A 23,768-nucleotide genomic window follows, 5' to 3' on the forward strand; every position below is an offset into this window, starting at 1 on the left:
ACATTTACAGAGATCATGTAAAACTTTCAGCATTTAAAAGCACAAACACAAACAATTCACATTTTGGTCATTTATTCCATATGCAATACCGGTGCACCATTATAACTGCTAGCCATGTAATGCTATAAAGCTCTGCCATACCATGTATTGTGACTAACACACGTGACGATGCACCACAGTCAGAAAGCAGATAATTGCCATCCCCCACAAACCAACACGATTAATCCACTCTCAAACTTCAGACATAAACCGTTTAAAATGTGGCACGCCCAATGCACCACCGCAATGACCAATTCATTAGAACAGTGGCACATCCAGGAAATTAATAAATTCATTTGAATTGATTTTCAGTTGTAGACTCTTAATAAGATGGCGATCCACGGTTGCTAAGCTACTCTTCAAAGATACAGTGCAGGGCACTCCTTTTGGTGCCACTCCTTTTAATAACAACGTTGTGGTCAAAGAATTTTAATAAATTCAACAAAAAATTTAGGACTAGACAAATCTAAAAATGTCAACTGCTCTCTAAAATCATGCAAATAATTAAAATATAGTAAAAAGAGATCAATAAGAGCAAAAATCATAATGTGTGTAGTAGGTTTCAGGTAAGCAGGAGGCATAAATTTGACCTCCATCATATTGGCAATGACCTTTTCGACACAGGATTGTAATGCATTGTATCAGCCTCAACCTTAAACTGAATCTGTCCATTAAAAGGAAAAAAAAAACGAAATGTCTGTAAGACTTAATACTTTTATCAAAAGATTTACCACAAATAAAAATCTATTGATTTATCAGTAGACATGTTAAAAATCATAATTTCATACTAACAAATGTAGAAACTATGCAAAGTAAAGCAAGCAAAAGCGACACCCAAGTAAAACACGGCACACTTTAACAGCAGGAACAATGCACAGGCAGCGTGTTCCTCTGCTTGTACGAGCGGTGGAGGGAACACTGCCTGTCCTCAGCTGACCAGCGCAGTTTGGATTAATAAGCGGCTCACCGGGGGAATCTTAAGTGTTCTGTGTTTGACAGTCTCATTTTCCTGAGCACAGAACACCTCAACGCCGCCGTTTCCTGGGTCTCTCCAGACGAGGCCGTTTGACAGCCGCGGTATCTTCCAGTCAGAGATGCACTTTGTGCGCACGTGCTAATGATAGTGTTTACGCTGTCCTCGCATATACCTTCACTCAGAGACCTCCCATTTATCAAGCAGCCAAGCCCTTTCAGACGCAAAGCCAGTCTCCCCGGTGCTGTTTGTAAAACACACGATCGCAATTTATTAAATGTTAATCTTGCCGACACAAAAACATGTTGCGCATTTTCAAGAGAGAATAATGAGTAACGGGTATAAAAAAGACATGTCTGTACCTAATGATTCCGTTTTCCTGTTGTTTCGAGTCTGAGCTTGTTTCCATGGAAACCTCGCGGGAGCCAGAGCTGGAGAGGAGGGCACAAGCCTTCTGGAACAGGATGGGCAGCGTGTGTGTGTGTGTGTGTGTGTGTGTGAGAACGTGTGTGAGAGTGTGTGTGTGTATGTGTGTGTGTGAGAACGTGTGTGAGAGTGTGTGTGTGTGTGTGTGAGAATGTTTGTGTGTGTGTATGTGAGAATGTTTGTGTCAGTGTGTGTGTGTGTGTATGTGTGTGTGTGTGTGTGTGTGAGAGAGAGACTGTGTGTTTGTATGTGTGTGTGTGTCAGTGTGTATGCTTGTCTGTATGTGTGTTAGTGTGTGTATATGTGTGTGTGTGTGTGAGAATGTGTGTGTGTGTGTGTGTGTGTGAGTGTGTGTGTGTATGTGTGTGTGAGAATGTTTGTGTGTGTGTGTGTGTGTGTGTGTGTGTGTGAGTGTGTGTGTGTGTGTGAGAATGTTTGTGTGTGTGTGTGTGAGTGTGTGTGTGTATGTGTGTGTGAGAATGTTTGTGTGTGTGTGTGTGTGTGTGTGCGTGTGTGTGTATGTGTGTGTGTGAGAATGTTTGTGTGTGTGTGTGTGTGTGTGTGTGTGCGTGTGTGTGTTTGCATGCGTCTTAGCTTGGTTATGAATCCCTGCCTCACAGTGACGTCGTCTCGCAGAAACGAAAGCATGAAGATGAAAAAAAAAGTCCCCAGTAAAAGCTGCTCTGATCCTCATCCAATTTCACTACCTGAGCAAACATCCATTTCCATTAGAGAATAATCAGGGGTAACAGGTGCCTTCACACTCCAGCACAAAAGAGAGAGAAACTCTCAGAACCAGTCTGTACAGGCCGTGTCTCTCCACTGGGAGACAGTGGGGCACTGTCTGCCTCTCAGACACACAGCATCCGCACCCCACCCCCGGCCACTCCCAAACACTGGCCCCGCTCCCCCCCGCCCTGTCCTCAGACGCCTGGTCCTCAGACGCCGGGGTGGAGCGTCTGTTTCTGTCTACCTACATTAAGAGCGTGCGGTGCCACCCTTCTTCAATACGGGCTCCACCCTATTACACAAACCCTGTTTTTCTTTTTCTATTTCCTCTCTCTCTCTCTCTCCCGCTTTCTCTCTCTCTCTCCACAGTAGATGATTTGCTTCCAAATGCCTGTCTCCTAGGATTCCAACACATGAGATTGGGAGAGGCAGGATAAACAACATTTTCAGTCACACACATGCACACACACATTCACACACACACACACACACACACTCACACACACACACACTTACACTCACACACACACACTCACTCACACACACACACAGACACACACACTCACACACACACACACACACACACACACAAACTCACACACACACACACACACACACACACACACACACACACACACACACTCGGTGAAGGTTTCACAGCTACACCCCGCGTAGCTTCACAGCGCTTTGGAGGGCGCGGCAGGGAAACCACACCCTCCAGGAAACGGCTCCAAAACACGGCTCAGCAGAGGGCTCACAGACCAGCCCGGCGCGGTCCAAACGGACCACACGCCCCTGGACCCCAGCGGCACTGGTGGGCGTACAGAAGGACTCTCTCATCTCACACACATCCTTTCTGAGCCGTGGTCAGGGAGGCACGGCCCTCTCCAGACACTCTCCTGAACACACACTTCACCTTGTTTTTCTTTCCACGGTTTAACCTTTGACCTTCAGTGAAGGCGAACAACCTTTGAGCTCCAAACAGACGGCCTCACAAAGTACAAGAGCTAAGTAGAGTGTGTAATTCCAGAAAGGGATTTGTACAAAAGGTCTGTTTGTGATTTGGCTATGCGATGATGATGATGATGATGATGATGATGATGATGATGATGGTGAGGATGATGATGATGATGATGGTGAGGATGCTGCGTACCTTTGTTCTGACTCCTGCCCTCCTCCAGCAGGGGGAGCATGATGGTGGAGTTGATGTTGCCGGGCGACCGCACGGTGGTGTACATCAGCGGCACGGACCGCACCACGCCGGGGATGCGCACCACGGAGCACGGCAGCATGCTGCTCTGCAGGTGGGCGGGGCTGGGCGGCGGCGGCACCGGGTGGATGATGTGCAGGAACTGCTGACCCCTGATCCCCGCCGGGGCGGCCCCCAGGGGCGCAGGCGTCAACACCGTGGGGGGGGCCGAGGGGGCCGAGGTGATGACCGAGGGGGAGGGGGAGGGGGAGGAGGAGGAGGACGGGGAGGAAGAGCAGGACGGGGAGGGGGCGGAGCCCGCCGGCGAGGGGGCGGAGGGGGGTGTGGTCCGGGCTCGGTTGATTGACAGGTCCACGGGTTCGGTCTGCGTGTGGAACTGGAGCGACTCGGGCGGGGGCTCCGGTTTGACCTTGCTCCGGAGGGGGGTCGCCTCCATGTCCGGGTAGCTGTGCGATTTCGGGGACTGGGGGAGAGAAACAGACACACAGATCCTAAATTTCACACAGGACACCCAGGCACACAGACACAGACATTCAAAGCCTCCAAGAGGGCTTTAAAAGTCCTTTAATAAGGCGCATATTATAATATTAATCATACTAGGGACTCCTGCAGTGACACGTTTGTACTGTATTTATGTGACTGTAGATGTGTATGTGTTCATGGCTATGGATAACTGTTAATGAGTACTGTACCTTATCGGACCTGCGTTTAGTAGTTGTTCCACTGACCTTCGGTATGCACTTATCGTATGTCGCTTTGGATAAATGCGTCTGCCAAATAAATGTCATGTAATGTGATGTATTTTACCTGTATATGAATGTTGGCCCTCGCTACATGTCATAAGATATTCTTAAGTACCACAGGACACCTTGGTAAACAGCAACAATCGACCACTCGGGCTAAACACAATCATTTAGAAGTAAGTAAATAAATAAAGAAGTAAGTAAATAAATGTAATAGTCCTACTTGCTAACAACACAGCGCCAGTATAATTAGTCTGCTGTGTCTGACATTTTTATCTGAATCTAATATACTGGGTGTGGGGAGTTATTAATGTTCCAGCTGGCTATATGCACCTACAGGCAGACTTATTCATTAGCTGGACTTACAATGCGTTACGAATCACAATATGCTTTTTAATGAATTCATATGGCTTACTGCAGCAACTAGCTAGCTGTACACTGTTACTGACGTGTTTGACACAAAGGTAGCCCAACGCTATTTTTCCAGAATTTAACTGAATTATTCACACAGCATGTCTGTCAACTTGCTAGCTGCTAATTTGCGCAGATTTAAAATTCAGAGCAAGCCAGCTACCCATAATAGCCAAGAACATGTATGCTGAAAAAACATTCATAACACATAAAACATTTACATTAACCTCACAGCAAGTACTCTGTCTCTGAGGTCTCTTTGAAACTGAAAGTGTCCTGTTTATCTGGCTAAATGACTCATTATGACTGGTGATTTCCTGCTTCTTGTACATATCTTTATCAGCAAGTACATTACGTTTACATTACAGGCATTTAGCAGACACACTTATCCAGAGCGACTTACGCAACTTTTTACACAGTATACTGTACATTTATACAGCTGGATAGACAACAAAGTAGACAACTTTGCGGATAACTGCTCCTTTGTACTGGGTTGTCAACTAAAGGTGACTCTCAAAAATATATTAATGAGTTTCTTGGTTCTGCATTTTTGGTAAATTAATTTCAGCCAGAGTACATTATTTTTATTTATTAAAGAAAGTCCATAATCATGGCAGCTCTAAAGGAACTGCGCAGAACTCATTTAATAGTAATGTACTGTAATAGAGGGGCTGGCTTTTTAAAAAGTAAAAAGGAAAAAGAAGAACCTTTCACTAAAATCATTTTTAAAAAAGTTTTTTTGCATTTTCTGTGAAAAAGGCCAGCAAGCAAAAGTCTGAGGTTGTAACAGCAGTCTTCCTCAAAGGCATTTACAACATCATAATGCAGATAAATTTTCGCCACGGCCACAACTGCAAGATATTATACAAAGTTTCCCTCAGAAATCTTATCTGTTTCCTTCCGTGTTACACTGACTTGCTGTGTTTCCTCCCCTGTGTTACGCTGACTTGCTGTGTTTCCTCCCCTGTGTTACGCTGACTTGCTGTGTTTCCTCCCCTGTGTTACACTGACTTGCTGTGTTTCCTCCCCTGTGTTACGCTGACTTGCTGTGTTTCCTCCCCTGTGTTGCGCTGACTTGTGAGACAGCGCACGACGTGCAGACAACACAGGACTACCGGCGCGGAATACCAACGGTTGCGAAAACTCGATTCGTGCAAGGTGCAGAAATCACAGAAATCACCGCACAGAAGCAAGCGCATTAACATGGCTGACCCTCCCCTGTCACAGCATGGAAGAAGAAGAAGCAATTAGCGTCTATACAGGGTGGCAATGCAGCACAACGGAACGATAGTTGCAACTGCAGGGCTGCAGGTTTGATTACCAGTTGGGGCACAGCCGTTATACACTTGAGGGAGGTGCTTAACCTGAGCTGCTCCAGTACATATGCGGCTGTGTAAGTGGACTGCGTGTAAAGAATGAAAGCTGTGCAGGTCTCTCTGGATCAGGCCGTCTGTGAAATGGGCTGAAATGTGGGTGTAAAACAGGACTGGAGACGGGACTTCCACACCCACGACCGTTCCAGCACTCCACTGTCTGCACCGCAAAGACATCACATGGGGCTCATTTCCTGACCTCCTGTCTGTCTGCTTGTCTGTCTGTCCGCCTGTCTGTCTATATGTCTCTCATGCCTTGTGATACCAAAGATGGACACTTCATTCCATTTCCAACCTGCCTGTTCAACAGTCTTATTTTCTTCTCCTGAAATTAGTTGCTTATAATCATTTTAATTTTCTCCTGTAGCCCAAAGAGAAAAGCAATTTCCCATATGTAGGCCTACATCCGCATGATCCAAATCCTTCTTCGCTGGACTAATATCAAGATGTTTATGCTGAATTACTGCACAGTGCATGTGTTATGAAATAATTAAAATCCTGACTCATTATTTTCAAACTACAGAAAATGTCAACATTTTACTGATCAGCAACTCATCAAACAAGTTCATGAGAATGCGTCTGATTTTGATTCTGATTAGTGCAGCACATCACCCTCGTGACTCAGTGTTTCAGGCTGAGTTTATTGCACAGCCGACTGAAATATGTCTGAGGAAACGTTCATTGCATGTTCTTTAGTCCAGCAGGCTAGCTATGCCCCGTCATGACAAGAGGAACAGAACTGGATAGAACACAGCCAGACAGAAAGCAGGACCGCTAGCTCCTGCAGTATTCAAAGCAGGTGTGTAGTATCCAAGCAACACAACTTTACATATTAACAGCATATTAATACCCTTCCGCACAGAGATCCATTTCTGTCCTGAGACAACTTCTATTAGGAGCTATTCCTAGACCAGTAATATTCACTGTCTCCATCTGGGGAAAAAAGTTCTGACCAGTAGGGCAAGTTTTTTATAAACTGTATTGAACGGTTTCTCAGTTTCTTAGTTTTGGACCATTCAGATAAGGATTAGTATGGAGAATTAAATGAATGACTAGGCAGAAATTACCAGGCAGTCGTTCCTTGCTTGCAAAACTGACTGCTGTGGGAATTTGAACGTCAAATATAATCAGCAAATAGAATGGAAAATATGTCTTCTGAAGCAGAAAGACTTAGAACTCGGGAACCGTTCTCTCTCTCAGAAGATATGAGTTACACTGTGTTTGTGATGACTGCTTGTTATGCTACGCTATAGCTGCTAAGCTAGCTATCATTAGGGGGTATTATTTTAAGTAAAAACCAAAAACAAAATGGCCAATACCCCAGACAAAGTGTGAGTGTGAATTATTGGTCCCTTCAGTGACCTGATAAAGAACCTGATTAAATGTAAGAAATGAACTCTGCATTATTAGTTTAGCTATTGATAGTTATAACGTGTGTAAATGCTGTCTGTTTTGTTTGTAAAATCAGGACTCTTCTGGCTACTAAATAAAGTGAATAAAAAATCTGTCATTTTCCATTTTAGTTCAGCTTGTACCCGAGATGTTCAGGTACTAAAATAGAAATCACTAGCTTCAAGCTCAATGAAAAACATTTCTTTACTTACTGCTACCATAGCTCTTGTACAATATCAGACAGCTATCCATTTACCCATACTAGGACATGTCAACTTTGCAAACGTCTAACATCCTTGTGTCCAGTTCACCTTTAAAATGCAACACATACAATAAAGACTATGAAAACTAATTTATCCATTACAGACGCATGCTGTTATTCTGCAGGCAAACAGATGCATGAACCGAGCGGTGCTGTTTGTTTGTTATTATGTAGTTAGGCTGTATGGGGGGGGGGCAGGGGTGCCCTTTTGAACCAGGGAAACCTCTCGTCATCAGAGGGGGATTCACACAACGCTCTCGCTGCATTCAAGCACTTCAAAGCTCAGCGAACTAGCTGCGCTTTCCAAAAGCTGACAATTAGCAAGCGTTTAATGAGCTCTTTTCTTCCTCACGGTCGAGCCCTGCCTGTGCGGAGGACCGCCGGCCTGGTCGTCCTCAGCATCCGAATGAAAGACGCTCCTTGTGTGCGCTTGCGTAACGCGGCGCGGTAAGAATGGACCCAAGCGCGGGTTACCACTGCGTTTCCTTGGAAACTATGGGACTGGGCATGGCCCCTGACTCCATCCCCGACCCGCCAGTCCGAGGCCGGTGTTGGGCGATCACTGCGACCCCACAGCTGCACAGACCTTTACTGCAAGCGTGTTAATGTGAACCACAGCCACAGACTCCGGTGTCTGTTAATGAATGCATCTCCTCCCTAACCCTAACACTCCTCCTCCAAGCTGAGACACATTCATAATTTAACCCTTTGTAGCCCAGTACCTGCAGAATTCCCTCCATTGTCCGACACGGACGAGAGTCGTGTGGGATGCGTTTAAGCAGCTCTGAGTCGCTCGTCCTAACCCTAACCCTCTCTCTCCCCACACAGCCAAGAGGACAGTACTACATAACAGCGCTGAAGTTCATGCGCATCATACTGCTGATCGCATCGTCACGTTAGCGCATCATACTGCTGATCGCATCGTCACGTTAGCGCATCATACTGCTGATCGCATCGTCACGTTAGCGCATCATACTGCTGTCGCATGCACGCCCTCCGATGTCGCACGTTAGCGCATCACTGACGTGCGCTCGCATACGCTGATCGATCGCACGTTAGCGCATCATACTGCTGATCGCATCGTAGCTGGATCAATGCTGTCGATCGTCACGTTAGCGCATCATACTGCTGATCGATCGCACGTTGCGCATCACGCTGATCGCATCGCACGTTAGCGCATCAACTGCTGATCGCATCGTCACGTTAGCGCATCATACTGCTGATCGCATCGTCACGTTAGCGCATCATACTGCTGATCGATCGCGTACGCACAATGTCGTCACTTAGCGCATCATACCTGGCATGTCCGATGCGCATCAACTGCGATCGCACGTACGTAGCGCATCATACTGCTGATCGCATCGTCACGTTAGCGCATCATACTGCTGATCGCATCGTCACGTTAGCGCATCATACTGCTCCGCTCATCCAGCGCAAAGCCGAACACTCTCACGCTGGGATCAGCGCTGGAGTGTGGTAGAGAGCGGGCACAGCCTTGCAGTCTGGCGGCGGCTATTCCTCACACACCCATAATGCACTGCATGGTTCCCACGCCACCTTTTTAACGGAAAGGGGCTGATCCCCCGCCGTGGAGTTTACAGAATAGCGGAATGCAGGAAGATCTCAGTCCATCTCAGCGGAGCCTCTGTCCGGCTGCCGTGGAAACGGTACAGATGACCCGGGTTCGATTCCGAGACAGGGCGCTGTAGCTGGACCCTATAGGAATGCAATTAACCGCAATGGCTTTGGTATAGATCCAGCTGCATAAACGGGTGCTGTGTAAAAAATGTCACAGCTGTGCAAGGCGCTCTGGATAACAGCGTCTGCTAAACGTCTGTAATGAACCATAATGCAGTGTCTGAATCACCACTGCTGTGGTTGAGCAGGGCTGAACACTGTCTGCCCCCTGCATCCCCACAGGGTCTTCCCCTGGTCCGGCTAATTAGGGTGTGTTCTCCCAGGCATTTTAAACCCATGAGCACAGCTGAGAGAACACCTGAACACTGCCACAATAAGATCCACATCTGCACCACAGTAAATCACTGCATAGCATCGTCTCCTCAGACCCCTCCCTTGGGCTCTATGCACACAATACCAACTCAAGCCATCGGGGCGGCACTATAGGGTCCTCCAGTTTACACTCAACAGGCTAAAATACTCTCTTATCCCCGAGCCAATCAGGGTTCTCTCAGCCAAGCTCATGTAACGACACTCAACAAGCGCAATCATGGAATCCCGTGCAATACAACAGGCATGCGGGGAAATCAGATCGTAGGATATTGTATTGCCATTCAGCCATATAATAATAGTATCCTACAAAAACACAACAGACTTATTCATTCAGTCTGGTCATTCTTTTTAGGAATTTAAGGGACTTATTTTTCTGGTAATTTGTGAATATACATTTCTGGGGATGTTTTAATTCAGAAATGTTAATGGCATCTAAATGCCTCTGAGTAGTTGTGTGGTAATAATACTGTGAGCTCTCCTGCTGAAGGGTCTGGAAAACACACACAACCTTAAATGCGCAGCAGGGGAAAATGTGAATATTTCATTTGTCCATTAGTGATTTTTTGAAGATGGCCTTATGAAAACATCAGCGCGTGTTTTTACATGTGCTTGGGTGGAGGACACAGTCATTTTATTTCATTTGCATAATCCGCAGCGCTAATCATGTCTAGAGAGATGAGGGGGAGAGGGAGAGAAAAAAAGAGCGAGAGAGAGGAAGAAAGGGAGTGGGAAAGAGAGAGGGAGGGAGGAGACAGCAGGAGAGAGGGAGAAAGAAGGGAGATATATAGACAAACAGAGATAGAGAGGGAGAAAGAGAGTGGAAGAGAAAGAAAGGGAGAGGGAGGGAGGAGACGGAAGGAAAGAGAGGGAGAAAGAAAGGAGATATATAGAGAGAAACAGAGTGAGAGATGAGAGAGAGAGGGAGAAAGAAAGGAGGTATATAGAGAGACACAGAGACAGAGTGAGAGAGGGAGAAAGAAAGGAATATATAGAGAGAAACAGAGACAGAGTGAGAGAGAGAGAGGGACAAAGAAAGGAAATATATAGAAAGAAATAGAGACAGGGTGAGAGAGGGAGAAAGAAAGGAGATATATAGAGAGACACAGAGACAGAGTGAGAGAGAGATTATTTTGTACAGTGTGTCAGGCCATTGAAAGGTGTAACTTGTCTGTGTGCTGTGAGACTGCAGCACAAACGGTCCGTTTCTCAGCCTCGTACCCCCTTTGCTACCTGAAAACAAAATGGAGCACCCCAACGCACCCTTTAGGGGCCACCCCACAGCCGCACAGGAGTTAATGACCTACGAGCATAATTAAAAAGGGGCGCTTACGATTGCAGCCCAGCTGCTGCGGTGTTGGGGGGGTTGGGGGGGTTTGGGGGGGTGAGGTGAGTTTTAAGAAACTCTCACGGACTCACCGGCATCCCGGTGACTCAGATCAGGGGCGTGTCCAATGGGGCGGGGCCAGGGTGGCACTAACCACTTCTGCAATTTGATTGGCCACCCCAGGAGCCACCCATATTTTCCCACCTAAAATAGTGCATTATTATTGGCTAATATAACTTCCCATGGAGGAAATCCTGGTAACAACCCCCCCCCATTTCTGTAGTGAGTGAGGTAATGGAGGGTAGGCAGGAGCGGACTTGAACTCATAAATTGAGGGGGGGGGTTGGGGTTGATGGGGGCAGTTGTGGATATCGGCAGTAATGTACTTCATACAGTACGTGAGGAATCAGGATTGTCCGTTCCCAGTACTGCACTGGCTGGCTGCTTGTGCAGGCCCATTCTCTCATTGACAGTCCGCATTACAGCTCCGATATATAATGCAAATCAGGCCTTTAAATCAAGCCCAGAGGGAGAGATCACTGACAGGCATTACTGGGAGATAGGATCCCAGTGGAAGCGCCGTGTCCGCTGGATAATATGCGGTTTGTTTTCCTATTGATCTGCAGAGCAGTAATTACTCACTTTTTCAGGGACTTCATCCCGTGCTCTTAATTCACTCACTTGAGCGCTTTTTTCGCTGACTGTCCGTTTTGATGAGCGTGCATTTTAAACGCCGCTCTATCGATCGCGCTGCCCAAGCAAAGGTCAAAGGCATTACGTCTCTTTTTTCTCCCTCTAACTAGCTACAAATAATGTGGTGATTTCTCGGTTAGACCAGGCTAGAAGGCCACTATTCAGAAGCTTGCAGGAAAAATCACCTTTAAAGATATCTTGTGATTTATAACTGAACCAGGGAAGTGTTGACTAAAATCTTTCATACAAGTTCTCCACTGTAGAACATTTTTAATACGTTCAACAGCTGAATAGTATACGAGAAAAAAAGAGAAAAAAACACAAAACTTTTTTTTTCTCATGTCTGGGTTTCCTTTACGGGAGTCTTCTCAACAGAAATGGAAAAAGTTTCAAACCCTCAGCTTCCCCCGCTCTCACTTTCATCATCACGGTGCACCCCCCCACCCCGCCCCCGCCCACCCAGTCCTGATGACATTCTCTTCTTTGGAGGCTACAGGTTAAGCAGGGGCATAAATGTTTTTCCGAAACTGTTTTTTTTTGCTTTTGATTGAAGCGCCAGAGCAGCAGCTGGTATTTTCCGGCAGTGGCCTGGCGGAGGGCCGAGCGGAAACGGGGAGCGCGTATCTGCAGCGTTAGCGATCGGCGCAGCGTTAGCGTGTCCGCAACGTTAGCGATCGGCGCAGCGTTAGCGATCGGCGCAGCGTTAGCGTGTCTGCAGCGTTAGCGATCGGCGCAGCGTTAGCGTGTCCACAGCGTTAGCGATCGGCGCAGGGTTAGCGATCGGCGCAGCGTTAGCGATCATATCGTCCCCGCCGCACTTCAAAGGCCGGCCCGCGCAGGCCGCGCGCATCCTGGGGCACGGCATCGTGGGAGACGGTATCAGGTGAAAGCACACAGGAAGCAGAGAGAGCCGAACCGCGGCCCACGCTTAACGCTCCTCCCTCTCAGCTACAATCCCTGTGCTGCTAAAGCACCCAAATCAACGCAGGCAAAACCGCCATCGCGCGCTCCTGCTGTTATCCACTGTCCACCCATTCAGAACGCAGCGCTAGGCTCTCCTGAGCACATTTATTTAGAGGTATACCATGCAATGCAGGAGCAATGATCTGAAGACAACTGACTGAACTCTGTGGGAAAGCAAACTAACTCAACTAATCTAAACCTAACTCACCTAAAATCAACCTGACTCAACTAATCTCAACCTAACTCAAATAAACTCAACCTGACTGAACTAATCTTAACCTACCTCAACTAATCTCAACCTAACTCAAATAAACTCAACTAAACTCAATCTGACTCAACTAATCTCAACCTAACTCAAATAAACTCAACCTGACTGTACTAATCTTAACCTACCTCAACTAATCTCAACCTAACTCAAATAAACTCAACTAAACTCAATCTGACTCAACTAATCTCAACCTAACTCAACTAAACTCAACCGGACAGAACTAATCTCAACCTTCCTCAACTAATCTCAACCTGACTCAACTAATCTCAACCTACCTCAGCTAAACTCAACCGGACACAACTAATCTCAACCTACCTCAACTAATCTCAACCTAACTCAAATAAACTCAGCGAAACTCAATCTACCTCCACGAATCTCAACCTAACTCAACTAATCTAAACCTGACTCAACTAATCTCAACCTACCTCAACTAATCTCAACCTGACTCAACAAATCTCAACCTACCTCAACTAAACTCAACCGGACACAACTAATCTCAACCTACCTCAACTAATCTCAACCTGACTCAACTAATCTCAACCTCAACTCAAATAATGTCTTGAGAACGCTATGATGTTCACCTGATAACTGCCCTGGTGTATAGTGCAGAAGCATCTCAGCAGAGGCAGCTTGGCCTTTGCCAGGACGCTAACTTGTTCTGTCCATATTGCCCATAAGGAGTCATATTCCCACTGCAGGCAAGACCTCAGTGCATCCATCTAAGAAGCAGTCAGATTGGATACCAGTGTCACTGCATCACCTGTGACAGTGCGTCAGGCAAGATCAATATAAACATACGAGTAATAAAAAGAGTCTGTGACCATATACTACTGCCAACGGACAAATATCAGCATCACTCCAATAAGGACAGCAGACTTTGTCAAAGCAATTATCTCAAAATACCAAATCTTTTGTCACTAACGTACCCATCACCACAAACAAAGAAAGGGAGGAAAGAGAGAGAGGGAAAACGTCCTTTATCCAGACATGGTGTGCACTACCTAGCAACAGGATTGGCTTGGCAGTATACTCTTCACTTCCAAAAAATCACAGTGGGGTGGATGTTCTCAAAGATAGCAATTTGCCACCATTTATTGTGAATGTGACACTAAGATTGCATGGTAGAGATATCAGATAAACTCTACCCCCTGGGGTGAACAGGTTAGGACATTCTCTTAAAAAACAAAGACACAGTCAGTCACAATAAATTTCATCAGATTTGATAAAGATTGATACTTAAGGGGGGGGCGTGGGGGGAAACGGGGGCGCTCTCTTACCCCTTGCTGGGACTCCAGAGGCTCTGCTTTAACTCTGACGGCAGGCATCCCGTCCAGCATTAACATCCTGTTATTAACGGCGTCTGCAGAGGGAAGAGCAGAGAGAGAGTGAGTGAGAGATTGAGAGAGTGAGAGAAAGGGTGAGTGAGAGAGTGCCATAGTGAGTGAATGTGTGAGCGAGTGCGTGTGAGTGAGTGAGAGGGTGGGTGGGTGAGTGAGTGAGTGAGAGAGTGAGAGGGTGAGTGAGTGAGTGAGTGAGTGAGTGAGCGAGCTGGTCGCTACGCGCAGTGCTGAGTCATCACATCTCCACCCGGCCCGTATCATGTCCACCGAGCCTCACCGTGCCCATTATCAAAGAGAAATAAAAATAAAAATAATAGAACAGCACCGCTCAGTCTAGGGGAAACACGGCAGGGATTACTGCAGCTCCACTGCGCGTGTACAGGAGCCTGTCAGGCACATTTACTCAACAGCGCGCTAAGAGCAGCCGTGTGTCATCTCTACCCTGAACTGAGACTGTACTCTCGCAGGGAAAGCACAGGACACCTGCGAGAAATGCACCTGTTCAGAGCACCCCCAGGCACGGGAAAGCACAACCATTCTGACATCTCATTCTGAAGTCTGCACAATATTAATATACATGTAAGCACTAAACCGTGTTATGATGATGCAATAGTCAAATAGATATAATAATACTGATCTTGTGCTGTCTGTTTATATGTCCTCCTGTTTGCACATTAATGAATTCTAGCAGTCTTTTATTTCAGAATACGCTGAACTGTCGTGATGGTGCGTATGCTGTGAAGAACATTGAACAGCATTTAACAGGTGGGAAAATGAACTAAACTCATTACAGAGTCAACTGCCCAAATTGTAGATGGCTCCCATTGTGGATTTTCTGTGGTAATTATTTGTGTTATGAGAAACCCTTGTTTCTTTTTCAAAGACATCTACTGCTCCTGACATGTCTGTCGTCCAGAAAAGGCTAAAGATAATTCATCATGCTGTCCACTGCCCTCAGTGTGAACTTGAGGGCAACAGACACTCCAGAGAATTGTGGGATTTGTATTTTTCTCTCGTTACACAGTGCAGTTGTTCACTGCACACAATGACTTGGCGGGAGTGACTGGTTTCTGATTAATCAGCTGACATTCGCAAGCGAGCCTTTGGGCTCAGAAAAAACACTAAAAGTGCTCAAAATAAACATCTGTCTTGAGATTGTACTTTCCAACTTTCAAGCCAAGAAATTTGAATAAAACCACAAATTTAAGAATGCATGGAGGCCTACAGTGCAGGGACACATACGCACACACACACGCTCACAGAAACACTCACACACACACGTGCTCACACAACAAACACAAACAAGAAAAGAATGAAGACAGTGATGAAGGACACAGGAGCGTTGGGGTGCCGATGCAGAGACACACATCCTGGGAAATAACAGTGCAGAGCCAGAGCGTCCCACTCACTCATTATGGGCCCCCCCATCCACACAGGCCTGTGTCCCCCCCCCCACCCCATCCACACAGGCCTGTGTCCCCCCCCACCCCATCCACATCCTGTTTGTGTGAAAATATCCATATAAGAGGGAGGGAAAACAGACATTTGCAGCAGGGATTTGGCGTGATGTACTTTGGTGTCAGATCTCAGGCCAATATGACCCTCCATTGATCCAGTCCAATCATGCCCGTCTAGTACAAGCATGCATGAGGAGAAGGTTGTGTATCACACGGGTTCCTCACAGAAGACCTCCTGCGCGTAACAGGAGGGCAGCGGTGCCATTTGGAGACAACAGCGAAAATCCAACGGCAGCCAGGTGAGCATCAGAGGAGCGGTCCTGATGGAACTCCCCACCTTTGTTACCTGCGCTGTCACACACTTAAAACACCGCTATTACACATCCCTTTCCGCATCACGGTCAAGGAGCCCAGTGCAAATTTTTTCACCTGCATTTGACCTGACCCACTGCGGGTGAAAGTGCTGGTGAAAGCCCAGGGAACTTCCGGAAACTTCCACAGACAGCGATAGCACCTGGACTCAAATTGCGAAATGCAGGCGTGGTGTTTTACCAAGAAAGCTGCCACACAGTATCGAAAAACAATATTACATGGTTATATAGGCCTGTATCTAGATGTTTTTTTTTGTTTCCTTTTTAGATGTTACACACTTTGTTACACCTCACCTCAATAGCTGTTGTTTTTCTGGAATTGTTCCCTGTAGTGGTCTAGAATGCAGAACAGTGTAATTTATTCATCCTAAAGTGATCCATGATTATTCCCGTTCTTGCTATCGGACTGGAGCCAGATCCATTTTATTTTGGCAGATCAGACAATAAATCAAAGGTAAAATGCAAAAAACTTAGGGAACACAGCCACAGATTAAGCATCTCTCTGCCAATGCCAGTAAAGATGAGAGAAAAAGGAAACGGACCTCAGAGTTGTGCCCGATTCTGGTTCTGAAATCAGTCGAGCCTCAGCTTGTGAGCTTCAGGAGTTTAAACCCTGCGTCTCTCTAAAACCCAAAAGGCCACGACACGCGAGGACGCGGAAGGGAAGAGGCTCAGTCCTCCACATTCCAACATGAATCAGCTCCTAACGCTTCTCATTATAACAAAAACAGAAACAAAAACCCAGCGTGTCTGGAGCGGAGAGCGTGTTGAGGTTGATGACGTACGCTAGGTTAGCAGAAGCCGAACTTCCTGGTGCACCCTGCTCTGTATGCAGGGCAGGGTTTCGGTTCCCGAACACGATGGCGAGATAAGCGTGATTCAGACTCCTGCGGTCCAGCGCCCCGAGGTCCGGGGCGCGACGTACACCCAGACTAATGCACCTGTCATTATCTATTTTAAAAAATAAAAACGAAATTTTTATCTCTGTTTATGCAGCCGGAGCATGCACTTCAAAGCAAACGTTCTTTTTTAAATTGGTCGCCGCCCCCAGCGATACCCTCTGCGTGCGAAAAGCGCTCCTGTTTAAATTCACGCATGTATGACACTCCGCTGAGGAACTGATTCGGATACAAAACTGAGTCTTCGCCAACGTGACCAGTAAGCATAAGCCAGAGGGCAAATCACCGCTGGAAACTGGATCCAAACCACGCCCACCACACACCATGGGACCCACACCACACGCCATGGGATGCCCACCACACGCCACGGGACCCACACCACACACCATGGGACCCCCACCACACGCCACGGGACCCCCACCACACGCCATGGGACCCACACAACACGCCATGGGACCCCCACCACACGCCATGGGACCACACAACACGCATGGACCACACAACACGCCATGGGACCCACACAACACGCCATGGGACCCCACCACACGCCATGGGACCCACACAACACGCCATGGGACCCACACACACCACGGACCCACCACACGCCACGGGACCCCCACCACACGCCACGGGACCCCCACCACACGCCATGGGACCCACACAACACGCCATGGGACCCCCACCACACGCCATGGGACCCACACAACACGCCATGGGACCCACACAACACGCCATGGGACCCCCACCACACGCCATGGGACCCACACCACACGCCATGGGACCCCCACCACACGCCATGGGACCCCCACCACACGCCATGGGACCCCCACCACACGCCATGGGACCCACACCACACGCCATGGGACCCGAAGTTCACTAATAAGAGTGCTTGATTCAGACAACTCGGTGCGACTGCAGGGTCTGTGCCCTGTCTGTAAATCTGGTCTGTAAATGTGGAAGCTCGGTGTGACTGCAGCGTCTGTGCCGTCTGTAAATCTGGTCTGTAAATGTGGAAGCTTGGTGCGACTGCAGCGTCCTTCGCCTCCAGCACTTTGTGGGCTGGAGAATGCGTAACTATGGCAACGGAAGGTGGAGCTTCCAGCCGTGCGCTGGGTTGAGGAGAACAGGAAGAGGCTATTTTTCCTCCTTTGCGGATGTCCGTGCAGAAATCCCCCCTGAGCCCCCAGACAGAGGGGGGTGACCGGGGACCCCAAATCCCAGAGGGTGTGCGATTTGCCCTGCAAAGAAGCGATGGGGAGGGGCAGGCACAGAGGGTCTGCCAGCCCCGGGGGCCAGTTATACAGGCCTGTGTGGGATGGAAACCCACTAAACAGCCTCTTTAGGACGGTGTACAAACCACACTGCTCGAGGAAAAGGTCAGCCTTCAGATGAAATGTCCCTGGACAAAAGAATGTAATACCTGCTGAAAAGGGGAAAACCGTAAAGAAGTAAAGTCCAGCTCTGACTCCTTAACCACACCGACTGCCCTCCCCAAGGCTGTAAACTGGAAATCAGTAATCTGGGTTATTTGGGCAATCTGGGTTTGCCATGGTGCTTTTCATGAATGGCTGTGGGTGTAATACAGAGACTATCCAGGGGAGTGACAGGCTTCAGTATCACAAGCACAAAGAGTCCATTACACTGATAAATATTTTGGAAAATGGATTGAGTCAGTAGTTATTTTTTTACCCAGTATTACATCACATAAACAGTCCTCAAAAACAATGGCTTCGTAAACAAAGACAGCTGAATCACAGCCTGCCAGTCCAAAACCCACGACCAAAACCTGCTGCCCGAGAGGGACTAGAATTCCTCTGAAGGAAGAACTTTAAATCCTCAAATCAGTTTTTAAATAAACACACTCGGGCACTGAACAACATCTTAAACAAAAGCAGGCTGTGCTTCCAGTGAAACGAATGCTTTATATTCCTGAACCACAGCAGAGCAAAGCCAATCACAAAAAACAAACAGCACAAATTCCACTGTGCTGTCACACCACAGAGATAACACACTATGCACTACACACTTTACACAACAATCCCTTTCACCGTTCAGCCTGGATAGTGTGTGTTTAAATACCTCTGTTTAATTCCAGAAATGTAAAAACAGTACGCAGTTTAATCCAGTCCATCATTTTCATCTAAAAAAGTCAGGTTTCAGTGTGCCGTAGAGACCAAGCCCTTGATCAGCACGGGGAAAGCTCTCAAACAAACACAAACCAGGAAGAGCTGGGTTTCTGTCTGAAGCATCGGCGCTAGCCAGGCCGCAACCCGGCCAGGGAGTCAGCAGCGCAGGCTGAGCCGACCAGGCCGCGGGGCCTGTGTGAACGCCATCCATGAGGAGGTCCGAAACGCTCTCGCGAAGGTGAGGGTGGAGCGCCGGGCTCCGGAACGTTCCGCCACACCGAGCCGAGGGCGGCAGGCCCCCAGCAGGCCGCGAGTCGGGGGGAGCCCAGATTAAAACGCTATTTTCCTTCGCCGGGGGTCTGGGATGGATTCGGGGGCGAGGGGGGTCCCAGGTGTAAGAGGGGGCAGTGGAGCGTGTAGAGGCTCTCTCTCCACTCCCTGCTCTCGTCCCAGGAGAGGGTCCCGAAGAGGAATGAGGGCAATTTCACCGGAATGGGGGGGGAGGTGGGGGGGGGGCGGGTGCACAGCTAATCCAGGATCCAATTCCCGAGTCACAGGACGGGCGGAGCTGAGCTCAGACCCCGCGGCGGCGCGGAGCATCGCCACGGCGACCGGCACCACGGCGATGCCCGCTGGAGCAGAACCGCGTCTGAGGGCAGCCAGACGAACGAGCGGCAAATCGATATGAGGCGACAGGCCTCTGAAGAAGACCTGACCCCCCCCCCCCTCCCCAGACCCCCCCGACCCCACGCTGACCCCGCGGGATGATTTAGGGAACATTTCGCGGCTCGCCAGCACTGGGGCGTCACACTCCTCCTGACCAGCCCACATGTGACCGCGCTTTTTCTGTTTAATGGTGATGTGTTAACATGCCTGTGAAAATCTGTAAAGAACCCTCCCCCCATTCTGCATGAGCTTAGTCTTCATTAGGACTATTTAAACCATTTAAAATCTGTCAATCATATCCAAAAATCGATTTAAAAAAAATAAGAGCAGGGTTTCCCCCGCTTTATTTCCCTGTTTGTTCAGGCTGTTCGTTGGAAAGTGTTTTGCGAGATAACAGGCAGTGGCATTTCTCTGGAATACGCTCGCACACTCCCTCCGTTTATTTCCTGAGAGAAGAGCACGTCTTTCTGAGTAAACATGCCCCTTTCCCATAATGCTTTGCGGCTGTGCCCAGAGCCCGCAGCGACGCCGCATCTGTAACGCAGAGGTTGGGTCTGCTGCCGGGGGCGGGGCTCGGATGACGAGGTGGGGGGTGGGGCACAGAGAAGCGGATGGGGGGGGGGGGGTGGATGTTTGGAGACCAGAACTAAGGCTCACATTTCCACCGGCCTCACTGCCCCGTCCAAAAGGAGATAAAACTGTCACATGTTCTTCCCTAGTTTGCGTTCAGAAGCAGAGTACCCTCAGCCCAGCCCAGTCCGACTACAGCCCAGCGTGTCCACCCACACAAACAAGAACCATTCTCATCGCCATGCAACAGTCGCTTTGGCAGGACTCTGAATGTGTACAGCAGTCTGGGTTCCTCTGACCTGTTTCTGTGAGGGGGGGGGGGGGTTGTGGGGGGGTCAGGGGGAGGCGATGTTCACTTCCCTATCCTATGCCCACAGCCACCCAAATACCACGAGTCAGGAGACCACACAACTAAAGCGAGAGCTTCTCCTTCAGTTCTCTCATGCCTGCACATGTGCAAGGCCAACAAGCACACAGCTATGTCCAGAGTCACATGTGATGTGCGATACGACATCATACAATACGATGCACGATAAAGCAGCCATGTGGGCAGCTGCTGTTTGTTAGAAGGGTTCTCCAAATAACTTTCCCCTTTCAGAGGCAGTGTAAAGCATTCTGCTTTGACAGACCTCGAGGAGTTAGCGGTCTCTCCACGGAGGAGTCAACGGTCTCTCTACTGAGGAGTTAGCGGTCTCTCCACTGAGGAGTTAGCGGTCTCTCCACTGAGGAGTTAGCGGTTTCTCTACTGAGGAGTTAGCGGTCTCTCCACTGAGGAGTTAGCGGTCTCTCCACGGAGGAGTCAACGGTCTCTCTACTGAGGAGTTAGCGGTCTCTCCACTGAGGAGTTAGCGGTCTCTCTACTGAGGAGTTAGCGGTCTCTCTATCGAGGAGTTAACGGTCTCTCTACTGAGGAGTTAGCGGTCTCACTACCAAGGAGTTAACGGTCTCTCCACTGAGGAGTTAGCGGTCTCTCCACTGAGGAGTTAGCGGTCTCTCTAGCGAGGAGTTAGCGGTCTCTCCACTGAGGAGTTAGCGGTCTCACTACCAAGGAGTTAACGGTATCCTCTACCTGGCGGGTTCCAGGGCGCTGAATGACTAATGCTGCAGCGCTGCTCAAAGATGTCAATTTTTCACCCTGGCAACTTCGCCCACGCATGCAGCACGAACCCTGCCACTTCCTCCTGAGACGACTCTTCATCATCACTGTCTGCTTCGCAGGCTCCGATGAGGAGGGGCTCACCGCACCAGTCTGTCCCAGACGGCCCCTCCACAGACCGCCCCCCCCACAGACCGCCAGACCGCCAGACCGTCGGCCCGAAGCGCGCGCGTGTTTTAGAGCTCCTCTTCGGTCAGCAGCTGCTCGGGTGTCACGTCCGCAGACGAGCCGTAGTCGCCCTCTGCCTCTCGCTGGACGCGTAATCCTCTCTGGCGTGTGGTGAATGACCTCACAGTTTCCATTTCATAAGCTGCATTTTTCCCTCACCAGGCGAAACAGCCATAGACTCTGAACACCGTCGGCCTGTTTCACTACCAGGCTGGAACTATCCAGGATATAGCAGGCCATGGCTAGCTTATCCTTTATTCTAAGGCCGTGGCTAGGTTGCCCTGTATGCTAAAGCTGAGCCAGTCTACCCTGTATGCTAAGGCCATGGCTAGGTTGCCCTGTATGCTAAAGCTGAGCCAGGTTGTCCTCTATAGTATAGTATGTGTGCCAGCTTTTTCGGTTCATGAAACAATAGGTTGTCTTGCAGTGCAGCTTTTAATGTGTGATTCATGAGCATGTCCCATGAATATTAATGATGGAAGAGTGAGGCTTTATCAAACCAAAAATGGGCAGAGATACTCTCTGATATCAGTGATTTGATTAGTTCAAGCAAGTAAGATTGGCAGCTCATTGTAATTCCTGTCAATATGGGGTTCCCACCACTCCCTGATACTCACAGAACACACCCACCAATCACACTGCAAGACAGCCCACCGTTTCATTTTTTGGGGATGACCAAAAAAACTGAAATCCTGTCATGCAATACCACTAGCATTCATACTGCCAGTGACTGGGTCTCTCTTTTTTGGAGTACACAGTACAGACCCACTCTGAGTTTTTTTGAGAGGTAATGAAGGATGGTCCTCAAGCCTGCTTTTCATATTGGCCTGTTTTGAGCATACGAGAGGTCTCTCTGTCAGCAGTTATCCCCATAACCACAGGCCATAAAAAAATATACAGGAAAATTCCAAACCTTCAATTCAAGGTAATGACCATGTCCTTTTAAAACAAACATGGCTCAATGCTTGACCGATTGCTACTTCAGTGTGGCGCATGATTATTTTTTCTGAAGGAAACATTTTACCACTCAACAGTCGTGCGGGCACAGAGTACAATCAAACCATTTTGCTCATCTTATCACCAGCGATTAAAATCATCTTTAAAAAAAAAAAACAATGTATGTGCCCTGCATGTGCGTACTGCTACACATTTAATCTGAGAATATCAATGAAAATATCTGTACGATTTTCATGGGATTGTGAAGCGCCGCCTTCTCTGACACAAGCGAACATCTGCAAGCCATTCGACTCCCCCAGGAAACAAAGAGCTCAGCTGGAGGAGCCGGGCCAGATCTCTCTCACAAGACCCCGGTAACATCAGGCTCTCTGAGCGTCCCCTGCATCACAGGAAACAGCCTTCTTTCCACAAAAACAGCACGCAGTCCACATTTAGATCTTCCTTATAGATGGTTCCAAGGGGAACGGCTGCACAACTCATCTATGGGTGTACACTTTCCCTGCTCACCGAGTCTGTGCGGGTCTTAAAAGAGTGGCCTTGCATAAACCCCCGGTAATCAGCTGCTCCTCCGCGCGCTCAGACTCTGCGGAACCCCACGGGAATCCGAGGCCATGTGACGGACAGCAGCGCTCTCAGGAGGACGTAGATGCATCGGCTCCTGAGTGGATTAGTCAGTGGAAGCACCTGGAAAAACCGCGGACCCTGGCCCTGCTCACACCACGCCCCGAGCCCTGTCCGGTCAGGAGGCCCCAGTGCTCCGCAGGGGACAGACTCGCCCTCAGGGGCCCTCAGCTTACTGCTGAAGTACACAGTAAAATGTCCGGAGTCCATTCAACTCTAACAGAGTAGACACAAAACCAACAGGGACCATATATGTACTCTGTAAGAGCCGATTTAACACTGAGTATTTTACTGTGTTAGTTCTTCTGACAATGCTCTCGTCCACCCTCAGGTGACCAGCCGTGATCAAAAAGAGATCCTGTACTGCTCATTTGTAGCAATGTCCTGTGTAATGGGTATGTAACTGAGCTTGTAACCTGTAAATAGGCTCCAGGCTCAATTCCCAGGTAGGACACTGAGCAAAGTGGTTTCAGTACATATGAATGCTGTGTAAAAATGCAAACGTTGTGTAAGTCACTCTGAATGAAAGCATCTCCTAAATTGCAGTGATGTAATGTAATGTAAGGTACTGTGTCACCTGTATAAAATAACCACAGGTAAGTACACTGGAGCGGTGCATGA

The 23,768-nt window shown here is 48.4% G+C and overlaps 1 protein-coding gene across 3 annotated transcripts in view; it reads right to left on the bottom strand.

Moving 5' to 3' along the window:
• The window catches only part of LOC135240394 (Krueppel-like factor 12), a 69,867-nt gene that overhangs the window by 21,036 nt on the left and 25,063 nt on the right, over window positions 1-23,768 (bottom strand). For all 3 annotated transcript variants that reach the window (XM_064309808.1, XM_064309806.1, XM_064309805.1), the window contains 2 exons: window positions 14,094-14,176; window positions 3,321-3,840 (listed from right to left, as the gene is read on the bottom strand). In XM_064309808.1, coding sequence (XP_064165878.1) covers window positions 3,321-3,840; window positions 14,094-14,159 — 586 coding nt within the window. In that variant the 5' untranslated portion in view covers window positions 14,160-14,176. The remainder of the gene's footprint in view (window positions 1-3,320; window positions 3,841-14,093; window positions 14,177-23,768) is intronic.

Source organism: Anguilla rostrata, chromosome 15, assembly GCF_018555375.3.
Source record: "Anguilla rostrata isolate EN2019 chromosome 15, ASM1855537v3, whole genome shotgun sequence".
Lineage (NCBI taxonomy): Eukaryota > Metazoa > Chordata > Actinopteri > Anguilliformes > Anguillidae > Anguilla > Anguilla rostrata.